Genomic DNA, 13176 nt, shown 5'->3' with positions numbered 1-13176 from the left:
CCTTCTGAGGTTGGCAAAGTGAGTACCAGCTTACTGTTACGATTGAGCCATTCGAGTACCCTACGTCGGAGTGGTGACCAATCCAGGATTGTGCCCACTTTCCCAGGAGACTGCTTTTGCAGCACCGACGCTCTGTACAGAGTATGGTCCCAATGGATATATGGATTGACATATTGAGATTGAAGGATTGAGATATTGAGATTGATAGAAGGATTGACATCTTGAGATTGAGGGATTGAGATATTGAGCTTGATATATTGAGATTGACATTTTGAGATTGTTATTGAGATTGATCGAGGGATTGTGATATTGAGGTTGCTCAAGGGATTGCGATATTGAGATTGATAGAGAGATTGACATATTGAGATTGAGCGATTGAGATGTTGAGATGGATAGAGGGATTGGCATATTGAGATTGAGAGATTGAGATTGATAGAGATATTGAGATATTGAGATTGATAGAGATATTGAGATTGATAGAGATATTGAGATTGATGTAGATATTGCGGGATTGAGATGTTGCAATTGATAGAAGGATTGACATCTTGAGATTGAGGGATTGAGCTATTGAGCTTGATATATTGAGATTGTTATTGAGATTGATCGAGGGATTGCGATATTGAGATTGATAGAGAGATTGACATAGTGAGATTGAGCGATTGAGATGTTGAGATGGATAGAGGGATTGGCGTATTGAGATTGAGAGATTGAGATTGATAGAGATATTGAGATTGATATAAATATTGAGGGATTGAGATGTTGCAATTGATCAAGAGATTGAGATTGATAGAGGGATTGCCACGTTGATATTGAGCAATTGAGATATTGAGATTGATTGAGATTGATAGAGAGATTGAGGGATTGAGATATTGAGATTGAGATTAAGGGATTGAGATATTGAGATTGATAGAGAGATTGAGAGATTGAGGGATTGAGATAATGAGATTGATTGAGACATTGAGATTGATAGAGAGATTGAGATATTGAGATTGATAGAGATATTGAGATTGATAGAGAGATTGAGACATTGAGATTGATAGAGAGATTGAGATATTGAGATTGATAGAGATATTGAGATTGATAGAGATATTGAGATATTGAGGGATTGAGACATTGAGGGATTGAGATATTGCGATTGATCTCGAGATTGAGGGATTGACATATTGAGATTGAGGGATTGACATATTGAGATTGATAGAGGGATTGACATATTGAGCTTGAAAGAGGGATTGACATATTGATATTGAGCGATTGACATGTTGATATTGAGCAGTTGAGATATTGAGATTGATAGAGAGGTTGAGGGATTGAGATATTGAGATTGATAGAGATATTGAGGGATTGAGATATTGAGATTGATCGAGAGATTGAGGGATTGAGATATTCTGATGAATCTAGAGATTGAGGGATTGACATATTGAGATTGATAGAGGGACTGACATATTGATATTGAGCAATTCAGATATTGAGATTGATAGAGATATTGAGGGATTGAGATATTGAGGTTGATCGAGAGATTGAGGGATTGAGATATTCTGATGAATCTAGAGATTGAGGGATTGACATATTGAGATTGATAGAGGGATTGACATATTGATATTGAGCAATTGAGATATTGAGATTGATAGAGAGGTTGAGGGAGAGAGAGATTGAGGGATTGAGATATTGAGATTGATGGAGAGATTGAGATATTGAGATTGAGATATTGAGATTGATAGAGAGATTGAGGGATTGAGATTGATTGAGGGATTGAGATATTGAGATTGATATATTGAGATTGAGATTGATTGATTAATTGAAGGATTGAGATTAATTGATTGAGGGATTGAGGGATTGAGATATTGAGATTGATTGATTTGTCAGGATTGAAAGACATATTTCATGTATTTGACTAGCTTTTGTTTCTATCAATGTCTGAAGAGAGGGAAGATGCTGCTGCCTATCTATCTGAAGGATGAGTATTGTCATGGCAGGGGTGGAGTCATCAGCAAAGAAATTGTTGTTCAAAGTCCGATTTATTCTCGATTTAATTTCTAAAATATTTTTGCATGACTGTTATAAGGCAGTGCTGCATGTTGTGTGAAGTCAGATTGAGCAGAGGTTCGACTTATGCTGACCCCATATAGATCAGGTGGATTGTGAGAATGAAGATGGTGAATACTGTTGAGAGCATGCAGTAATTCAGTGAGAATTTGAGCATCAGTATTCTCGACCAAAGTGTTCCTTTAGAATTTTGAAGCTGATAGCATTGAATACTAGGGGTGTGAGGTGTATTGCCAGATACTTAAATGCTGCGAAAATACATGCCCACCATTCCTTGAGGGGATTCCTTCATGCAACTTCCAGGCGATTATTCTCAGGTCACTAATACAACTGTGTGTTATTCTGACAAAGCAAACATACAATGGTGAACCCCATTCAGGCATTTTCCAGGATGCATTGACATAATTTCCTGCATTCAAAATTCTGATGTTGAGAATAAAATTGGAAAATCACTCAAATTCACTTTTTTTTTTCATCGTTCAGAAATTGATGGCTCAACAAAAAGTGTCTGGTTCAAGTGGCCATTGGTTGTGCATTAAGCCCTTGTGGATTTTGTGGAAACAGAGAGGGAAGAATGTCAACAATGAATGTTAATGTGTGTCTCTGCCCTTCACTCACATACCCATCATTTGCTAGAAGCATGCTTTTACTCTTCACACCTGATCGTCAAATAAAGGGACACTAATCATTAAGACTCCTGTGTAAATGCATAATTTAAAAGTTTCAGCAGACATTGTGCAGTAGGGTGATAGCATACGTACTGCTGTATGAACATAACATGCAGGACATTGAACAATTGAACTGATGTCAGTTGGAAATACCCACCACAGAAGCAGAGATGATACCTCTGCAAGCATTCAAATAAGGAAAAATGCAAATTGCTCATTATGGCAGGCAAAATCTTCAACAGTTTAATGCTTATGCCCAAGGTTATAATTTTGTTTTTTTGTGCAGTCGGTCGAGGCTCATAGAAGAGCGAGAACAGAACATAAAAAAACAATAGAAAACGGCGAAACACACCAACTTTGGGGTAGAGGGATGCTTGGGGGAAGAATGAGACAGTAAGGGGAGGGGTGAGGAGGACACAAGCTGGATACAAGCCCAAACACAGCAGGAAGGGAGGACCGGGAATGAAACTGCAATGGAACTAAAAATGGAAAGTTGGGCGGAGGGAGTGCGGAGAAAACACAATATCCTGTAAATTAAGTGGTTGGCATGGGGAGGGTTAATGAGAGAAGAAAAAACAATGAGTATGTATGGGGTGTGGGCTGACATGAGGAGGAGATTAACAGCCATCTAGTTAGTGTTTTAAATGATGTGCATAAGGATATTGAAACCATGTCACATGGCCTTTAATGGATTTACCGCAAGTGTGATCCACAGTTTCGTGCTCAGTGAAAGTATTCCTCCATAATATTTAAACCTGATGGAGCTGTACCAACGAATATTAGCTGTGCTGCACGATTGTACGTTTAAATATAAAGTTTTTCAAGATTTGGTTTTATCGGTCCAATTTCAAAATATGTTAAAGGTTTTGAGTTTTTAAATTGATGTTGAACAAATATATTAAAAAAAAATTTTTTTTCTTGTTCGACAGCTGATAAGCCCCATTAAAACTCTACCCTGTGTTTCAATGTGTTCTGACAGCACTTGAAGCTGGCCTTCGTTTTCAGGAGTACCGTGAGATTCCAGCATTATGGAGAGCAAGCCCTGCTGCTGTGCAGCAGCAATCACCACAGAGGTCAGCCACAACCACCAGAGCTGGAGCTGCTGTTGTTGAGGATGGAGGAGATGCGCAGGTATGTTTTGTAGTTTTTATCACCATGCCTTTTGAAAAAGACAGAAAGATATTGTAATCACGTCTGTCCGTCCATCATGCCATCTCCTCCTAAACGGTTGTGCAGAAATTCACCAAAATTGGTTGTTATGATCATTACATGGCAAGAAGGTGCAAGAGCAGTACCATTGTTGGCCTTGCACCCTGAGGTGGGGTCAAAAGGTCAAATACCAAAAAATGCAATTACGGGAACATTTTAAAACACTTTAAATGAAACTTTGCAGATGCAATCAACATTGGTGTACACATTAAATATGCAACAAGTCCCCCCCCCCCCACAGTTCATGCCCCAGGGGGTGGGGTCCTCAGTTCACAGGGGTCAAAATGGGGGGGGGATTTTGTTATTAGATTGTTCCTGATGGAACTTTTTGCAGTCTTTCAACTTTGATTTAGGTGGGAAACGTGGGGATTTGCGAAGGCACATCATCAACTTCACTCTAGTTTCTTCATGTTTGATTCTCATGGATGAGTTTGTCACTTTGAGAACTGAAGAATGGGATAAACTCAAGCTATGGTGCCAGAAAACAATGGCCTTCTCTTTCTCACAGATGCATTAGGATATTTACTCTCCATAATAAAAATTCAGAATGTTCTGCATCTATTTAAGGTTTGACATAATTTGTAAGTCTGTACCTCCTGTCCTAACTGGCTTAACTGGGTATTATCATCCAGCCATTAACTGGTAAAGTGATTGAATATCCATCCAGCTTCTCTCTTTATGTCAGGAAAATGTCCTGCATGTCTCACTTGATACAGTGAGTTAATTCAATAGAAATTGGTTTTCAAAAGCATGCTTAACTGGAGGGTTCATAGACTACCTTACCCCACAGTGTTTTGAGAAAAAGGGCATGGGAAAAGTATTTTCAACTCTTGCTTTGTGTTTGTGAGCACAATCTATATTAGCTTTGTTCATGAACTTTGAATAATAGGTCAGGTTCGATCTGGTCAGGATAATAATAATAGGTCAGGAATAATGCTGTCAGGTCAGGTTCGATCTGTGACCTGCTACAGGTACCATGTAAACCTGTACTAACCTGTTCCATGGTCGGGTGGTCGGCGACTAAACCGTCTCCCCCACCAGGTTTTCTGGTGAGGAGGGTGTTTGGATATGGACACCCAGCAGGATTAAAAACAAAACCTGTCAAAGGGCGGAGGAGCTCCTTGTGAGCCAACGGCCATCCATATCTAGTGCCCAACTGTGTCTGCGGACGTCCTCCTGCAGTTGGGTCACTTCTTATTAGGAGGTTGGTGGCAGGATTTGCACTCCGGCCACCATAAAACCCTTCATTCCGCAAAACGCAAAAACGCAAAAAAATCTGAAAACCCACTCCGTGGGAGTACCTCCTGTGCAGCTTCCCTTCGCAGGGCAGCTCACCGGATGACGGGATTGGGGCAAAGCCTTCGGGACCCCCAATCTTTGATAGGAGGGAAACCACGGGGTAACATCCCTGGGTCAGATTGCGGGAGAGTGTGTCGGAGTGGTGCTGAGGTGTCATCCACCAGACGGCGGTCTCCTTGGGTTAACCTGAGGCGGTCCCTTCGGGTGGGTGCCTGGAATGTCCTATCCCTAAGAGAGGATGATCACCTGTCTCTGTTATCATCTGAGCTCAAGCGTTTGGACATCGGGATTGCAGCTCTCTCTGAGGTTCGGAGACCGGATTGCGGCGAGATAATGGTGGGTGGTTACACCTACTATTGGTCTGGTCGCTCTGATGGTTACCATACCCAAGGAGTTGCTGTAGCTGTGTCCAATAAGCTGACCCCAATGATAATTGAGGTAACACCGGTCAACGAGCGTATTATGAGATTAAGGATTCGTCACTCCTTAGGTGTCATTTCCCTGGTCTCTGTTTATGCTCCGACTGAGGCAAGTGATCTCACCGTGAAGGATGCATTCTACGCCACACTCGAGTCTGTGGTTGATCAGTACCCCAGACGAGATACACTTCTAGTCTTGGGGGATTTCAATGCATCGACTGGAACTGATAGGGACGGTTATGAGGTGTGTGTTGGTCCCCATGGGTCAGGAACTATGAACCAGAATGGCACTAAGTTCCTTGACTTTGCAAGAAGTCATGGACTTAGGGTGGCTGGTTCATGGTTTCAGCGCCCACAAACTCATCGCTGGACTTGGTATTCCAACGCTGGCGGTGTGGCAAAGGAGATTGACCATGTCCTCATTGACGGTCGTTGGAGGATGATCCAGAACTGCAGGGTCTACCGGAGTGCTCAGTTCCTCAATACTGACCACAGGCTTGTTGTAGCAACTCTAAAGCTGCACCTTAAATCCTGGAGAATGGTACCATCCCAGCCGAGGCTGGATGTTGCCAAGCTCAGGGATGAGAGAGTAGCTGAGGAGTTTGCGAACAGGCTGAGTGGACACTTGGGGGTTCTGGGTGCTTTGGGGGGTCCTGAAGAGTTGTGGAGCGCCTTCAAGACCACCGTCCTTGATGTTGCCGGTGGATGCCTTGGAGCTCACCGCAGGGCAAAGAAGAATTTTGTCTCTCAAGGGACACTGGATACCATTGACCAGAGTCGCAGGGCCAGGCTGAATGGCAGAGCTGAGCTGTTCAGGGAGCTGAGGCGTAAAACTGTACGTGCACTGAGGGTGGACAAGGAGGCCTATGTGCGAGGAATCTGTGAGGGGGTAGAGCATCACCTGTGGACAGGTGATTATCGTCCCGCTTACAGGGGAATTCGCGCATTACGTTCATCCAAGCCCATCCCTCGGAGCACTACAGTTCGAGCAGAGAGTGGTAGGCTCTTGACAGAGGAGTCTGAAGTGAAGGCCCGCTGGGCCGGTTACTTTGAGCGGTTGTACCAGGCTGATCCCCCAACTGTCGAGTTGGACGTCAAGGGTGTTACAATCCCTGTTGCTGACCCTCGAATCAACTGTGGTCCACCTACGCTTGTGGAAACACGGGCTGCGGTAAACCAGTTGAAATGGGGCAAAGCTCCAGGGATCTGTGGCATCCATGCCGAACTTCTCAAGGCTGGTGGAAATGCTGCACTCGTGTCGTTGCATGCAGTTTTGTGCTCTGCCTGGAACACAGGCATCATCCCAACTGACTGGAAGAGGGGCCTTGTTGTCCCTCTCTGGAAAGGGAAGGGTGATCGCCAAGACTGCAACAACTACCGAGGGGTGACGCTGCTCTCAGTGCCGGGCAAGGTCTTTGCTCGGATAATTCTCGATAGGGTTCGCCACCACTGCTTGAGCAGCAGCGTCCAGAGCAGTCAGGCTTTACACCAACGAGGTCAACGATTGACCGTATCCTTGCACTTCATGTCCTCACCGAACGCAGACGAGAGTTTCGGCAGGGGCTGCTTGCAGCCTATGTTGATCTCTGTAAAGCGTTCGATTCAGTGAATCGGGATGTCCTCTGGAGGATTCTTGGTCTTCGTGGGGTTTCACCAAAACTGATCGATCTGATGTCTGAACTCTACTCTGGTACTGAGAGTGCTGTGAAGTGTGGTGGTACCATCTCTGACTTATTTCCAGTTGTTACTGGAGTTCGTCAGGGATGTGTACTTGCCCCCACACTTTTCAGCACTTGTATGGACTGGATTCTAGGGAGGATGTCGGAGAGATCAAGTTGCGGTGCGTCATTTGGGAATGTCAAGATCTCGGACCTTGACTTTGCAGATGATGCAGTCATCTTTGCGGAGACTTTAGACATCCTCTTGGGGGCCCTCGAGGTGCTGAATGAGGAGTCGGAGCCGTTGGGATTACGGGTTTCTTGGGTCAAAACTAAGATCCAGGCTTTCGGTGACATCTTGGATGCTGCTGTCCTGTCTGTGTCTGTTTGTGGTGAGGATGTTGAGGTCGTGGAGAGATTCACTTACCTTGGCAGTGACATTCATGTCTCTGCTGGCTGCGAGTCAGAGGTCAATAGACGTCTGGGTCGGGCCTGGGGAGTCATGGATTCACTGGATCATGGGGTGTGGCGCTGCCGGTACCTGTGCGGGAGGACGAAAGTCCGAGTCTTCAGGTCCTTGGTACTTCCAGTCTTGCTCTATGGGTGCGAGACCTGGACTCTGACCAAGGATCTGAGACGGAGACTTAATTCCTTTGGTACCAGGTCTCTTCGGAGAATCCTTGGCTATCGCTGGTCGGATTTTGTGTCCAACGAGCGGTTGCTGAGAGAGACTCGGATGAGATTTGTTACCTGCATAGTCCGTGAGCGTCAATTGCGGCTGTATGGACATGTGGCTCGTTTTCCTGACTCTGATCCTGCTCACCAGATTCTCTCAGCGAGGGAGTCTCATGAGTGGAGGAGGCCAGTGGGTCGACCACGTGCCTCATGGTTGCAACAGGTTGACCATCATCTCAAGGAGATGGGGATGGGCCTGGCATCTGCCTGGGGGATGGCCAGACGGAGGCCCCTGGAGTACCGGCGGAAAGTGGACGCAGCGACATGCTGTTCTGGCACATGCTCCCATACCTGACCTGACCTGAATAATAGGTGCGATGGTAACCATACGAAGCCGATGGATCAAACGGAACAGTCCAGAGCTAAAACTTCTGTCGAGTACAGCGGATAAGCACAATAATTGTGCTTTTTATGAGAAAAGCATGAATTTTCTGACATAGTTAGTGAATACCATAAGGTTTATTTTCAGATGTGGAGGGAAGTCAGATTTGACCTCTGAGGACCATGAGAAGTCAAATCCAAGATGGCCATCAGTCCATCGGGTCTAATCTTCAAACACCTTTAATTTTGGAACTAAACAGTGTAAAAAAAACATTTAAGGTGTCATTTCCAACTAAGTTTGGAATGGCCATTCGTTTGGTGATACTTTTGAGATCGCCAGGAGCCAAGGAAATGCATTTCGGTCAAAGTAAACTTACGTTAAAAACTTTTGGGCATTCTTTTGGTAAAGACAATGGATTGGACCAATGCAATATAGCGAAACTTCGCTTCGATTTTGACACTATAGGGATAATAATACAAAAATATTAACAGAATAGTCCCATGCTGCTAGTCTATTTTATACTTTATAAATAGCAATGATGATGATGGTAATGATCAAATGGTAGTGGTAGTGATCAAAATCTAACAGCCTCCTGAACAGAAGCACAGTGCAGTGCACTTCAGCGCAGCTTTGGCACACTTGCACCGTCCAGTGCATCCTTTCTCACAGCGACAGCGGATCAATTCATGGCACGATTTTGATGCTTCGGGGAGAGTGGTCCAAAGCGGCTGCCACCCAGTTGTTTCCTTTGTCCAGCCCCAGTCAGATTGCTCTGGCATCTCTGGATCCAGGACCAATGCCTGGTTCCAACAGTTGGCCTGGTAGCAAGTGCGCTTGATGTGCTGTTTGAGTGCTGCCTGAGTTGGAGGAATGTTCTCTAGCATTCTAGACTTCTGTGTGAAGAGCTGTTTCCTGGCATGATTCACTTCCGTGCTCTCACTGGTTCGGTCGTACATTAGCACCACAAATCGCTCTAGCAGTAACATTGATCCTTCACTGACCTCACTTGGCATGCGTAGGAGTTCATTGAAAGCATCATTCACCTCTGGGAAAGACTTCCAAGTTTCCCAAGCAGTCTTCTTTCCTCTGCCAGCGAATGCAGATACAGTGTCACACCCGGTGAAAGCGTGAGGGACTGGGACAGTCAGACACTGTGTTAAATTCATTGTGGCAACCATTTCGTGAACAGCTATGCAACGAAAGCTTGACCCGACACCAAAGGCAACCCACAGCTCATTAGGAGCTGTCTTGCTGAATGAAGCTACAGCCAGTACTTCCACATCAGTATCAACGGTATGTCTGGTCACCTTCTTACACCCCTTTTGCACAGCATCTGCCACTTGCAGAAGTAGACGAGTGTCGGCCTCCTCCTGCGAACATGGGGCAAGGCAGGCCAAGTATGACTCAGCCGGAGAGCAAAGGACTCCACTTCCATCTGTTGCATACAGTTCCTTGCCCTCTGCTGGAGGAAGATGAATAACTACGCATGACAGGAAAGCAAACAATTCGGTTTTGTTATCATCACATCGAAGGAAGTCCTTCCAGTTATTTGGCATCACAGTAGAAGGAGCCACTCTTTTCCTGGTGCCCTTTCCCCTCTTCTGTCTTGTTGAGGCTGGCAGGGAGATGCACATCCCAGACAAGGTCGATGCGGCTGCTTTTCTCAGGTTGAGCAGAGATGTATGGTGCAAACACTCTTTCTCCATACTCTTGAAATGTTCTTGATGTTCCTGGATTTAGCATTTGAACCATAGCTGCACCATCAAGAATTGTTGCATCAGCCATAGGCACACTATTCTTTTCGAGCAGATCTGATTCTAGGCAGCGAAGTAGATCTGATTTAACCCCAATCCGAATTTTCCCTCCAGTTGACAGAGCTGGCGGGGCTGCCTGGTTTTCATGGGAGAAGAAATTGTCCATGTCTCCGTCTCGTGTTTGACCGATGTACAGCCTCGAAAAGAGACCACAGTCACTCTTCAGTGCTGCGAGCTGTGCCTTCTGTTTTGACTTCATCTTGACCGGTGGCCTACTGAACAGTGGCAACTTGTTCTGTGGAAGTGTTTGTGTGGCAGGTGTTGTACACTGTTCCAGCCTTTCTCTCACAAACTTGGTGTACTGCTCCTCACCAAGAGTCTCGATCCTTCTCACAGTTTCAGCCACTTGGGTGTCCACGATGTCCCTTGTGTCAATGACTAGTAGGTCTTGACTGTGTTCTAGAAATGGATTCCCCATCTCTTCCAGCACTATCACAAGTACCTTAACTTCCTTCAGGAATGCTCCTTGCACTCCAGGTTGCTGATCATGGTGATGGTGTCCAGTGTCACCAGCACCATGCTGTTGCTTTGTGGCCTGTTGCTCAAACTCTTTAGTGATCCTTGCAATTTCTGGCCCTGCTACCATCCAGCGTCTGAGTGCTCCGGGATTGCCAGTTAGTCCAATAGCCCCACCAGAACCTTTGAGCATTGCATTGTTCTGTTCATGGCACTGGTCAAGTGCCATGGCAGAGAACTTGTTGCTGGTTTTGCGCACCACAAAATTTCCAGATTTGAATTTTAATAGGACATTCTGCTTATTTTTTGATAAATCTTTACCTTGACCTTGACCTAAATTCATTTCCTTGAATTCTGACATTCTCAAAGGTATCACCAAATGAATGGGCATCCCCAATTTAGTTGGAAATGACACTGTAAATGTTTTTCTGCGCAGTCTGGTTCTAAAATTAAGGACGTTTGAACTTTAGACCCGGGTGACTAGCGGCCATCTTGGATTTGACCTCTCACTGTCCCCTCAGAGGTCAAATCTGACTTCCCTCCACATCCGAAAATAAACATTATGGTATGACCTAACTATGCTAGAAATTTCATGCCTTTCTCATAAAATGCACAATTTGTTAAAATATGAGAGCTCCTTATCTGCTGTACTCGTCAAATCTTCGTGAAGGAACTGATGATTTTGGAACAATCTTTGAGAAAAAAGATGCACTAAACAAACATCTTTTGGATGAAGTTAGCTCTGTTGCTGCATCGTTAGGTGCCACCATTTTTGTCTTAATATCACTGTTGCTCAACCCTCGGAATGCACAGCAAATTTGATTGGTCGAGACAGTGTAAATTTCACCCAATTACTGCTAAACTGGAGGTTTTTGTTTTTTGGAAACGCAAACAAGGTGATTTGTGTTCTGCAGTGTTGAAATATATAATTATATGGAAGATAAAATAAAAGTTTTAAAGACTGAAGGAAAAAAAAACACTGAATCGGAAGTTTACCACCACTGGTGTACCACCTTTTTTATACCACCTTATTTAACACATTACTTAGTTCTTCGTGCCTGTTGTTTTTGTCCTTTATGACGTCCCTAAAAACTAATTTTCCTGTCTGGAATGATTTTCAATTTTGCTTCACTGCAAGACAGGCAGACTGACCTTTTTTTTAAAAGTTTTTTTTTAATTTAAAGGCTCGAGCCACAGACTGTATCATCCTTATCGAAACTTGGCCTTAAATGAAGAAAAAAAAGAACTGAAGAAATACAGAAGGAAACACTTTTTGAGGAACTGGAAAACCTGCCTTTTGAAAAGATCTAGTTGTGAAATGTAGTTGAAACTGTTGTGAAACACATGAGAAGGTAAAGAATAGCATAGCTTTGTGGTGAAAGTAAAGAAACAAACATCATAATGGCCCACCTTTGAGTTGCCATTGACGACACAATAATCATGTCAGGTAGTGTCTTGCCAAGTGTTTTGTGGTCTAGCTAATGGTGAAGGTATACAAGCAGCCATTTCTTGGGAGCAGAAACCGAAGTAATATCTATAGAAAAAGGAAAAAGAGCCAACATTGCAGCTTATTCAAGTGGGTCGAGTTTTTTGTGTCAGATTGGGAGAGAATTGATAAGATGGATTACTTTAGACTTGACTCTGTCAAGTATGTAGAGCTGGAACCTCCCCAGATGTGAGAACAGTACTTTATAAAAGGGTGAATCAACCTTTATGGTATGTTTTTGCTTCATGCATGTAACCCGAGCTATTTTTTTTTTTTTTTTCGGGAGCGATTGAGGCAGCAGTTTCCTATACACTGTCCAAATAGAGGTATGTCTTCGAAGAATATGTTGTGTTGCATGTTTGAAACAACATTGCCTGAATGTGGGTACTCTGCTAGTTTGTATAATAGACTGAGAGCTTGTCAGAATTTAATCATAAACTCATGCTCGAAAGGTTTGATGCTCTTAATCGTGTTTCATTACCTTGACATCCAACAAAACCCATTTCTTGAGTTGAGCATTTCCAGTGTTTGGAAGTGGCAGACCCTTAAAAAAAACCCTTAAAACCCTTTTTCGGAAATATTTGTGCCTGAGGCTGATTTTTTTAATGACATCTACATTGGATACTGAAAACAAAACACATGAATAAGAAAGGAAAATCATCAGCATTTGCAGAGAAAAGGACCGTTATAAGGGTCCACGAAGGGTCTTGATCAGAAATTTGCACCCAATATTTTTTTTTGTTGCAAACTGCTCTCTTCGAATGATATGAAACAAAAATGCAGCGTAAGAAAATTTCTGACCAAGCACTTTCAGATAAGAAGGCCTTTTGGCTTGAAGGGGTCAGAGAGGCTCTTGAAAAATAATTAATCAAAATGCCGAGCCCGAGCAAATTCTCACTTTGAATACATCAGAAAGATACATGTGAATAATGATGTGGTGCATATGTTTTAATGTTGGTAATTTGCATATCAGAAGGACCTGAAAAAGGTTCAAAAAGGGTCTTATTCAGAAATTTGCGCCTGGGAAATATTTTTGTTGCAAACTGCTCTATTCTAATGGTATGAAA

The 13176-nt window shown here is 43.7% G+C and overlaps 1 protein-coding gene and 1 long non-coding RNA gene across 15 annotated transcripts in view; one reads left to right on the top strand and one right to left on the bottom strand.

Moving 5' to 3' along the window:
- The window catches only part of ARID4B (AT-rich interaction domain 4B), a 234781-nt gene that overhangs the window by 132584 nt on the left and 89021 nt on the right, over window positions 1-13176 (top strand). For all 13 annotated transcript variants that reach the window (XM_085869446.1, XM_085869443.1, XM_085869444.1 and 10 more), the window contains one exon: window positions 3691-3842. In XM_085869446.1, coding sequence (XP_085725572.1) covers window positions 3691-3842 — 152 coding nt within the window. The remainder of the gene's footprint in view (window positions 1-3690; window positions 3843-13176) is intronic.
- The window catches only part of LOC147032117 (uncharacterized), a 50367-nt gene continuing 40975 nt past the window's right edge, over window positions 3785-13176 (bottom strand). For both annotated transcript variants that reach the window (XR_015055038.1, XR_015055039.1), the window contains exon 3: window positions 3785-3870. This is a non-coding gene — a long non-coding RNA (uncharacterized LOC147032117). The remainder of the gene's footprint in view (window positions 3871-13176) is intronic.

The sequence above is a fragment of the Eptatretus burgeri genome, chromosome 2 (genome assembly GCF_056783735.1).
Source record: "Eptatretus burgeri isolate ZD-2024b chromosome 2, Ebu_testis_v1, whole genome shotgun sequence".
Lineage (NCBI taxonomy): Eukaryota > Metazoa > Chordata > Myxini > Myxiniformes > Myxinidae > Eptatretus > Eptatretus burgeri.
This window is presented reverse-complemented; position numbering and strand designations above follow the sequence as displayed.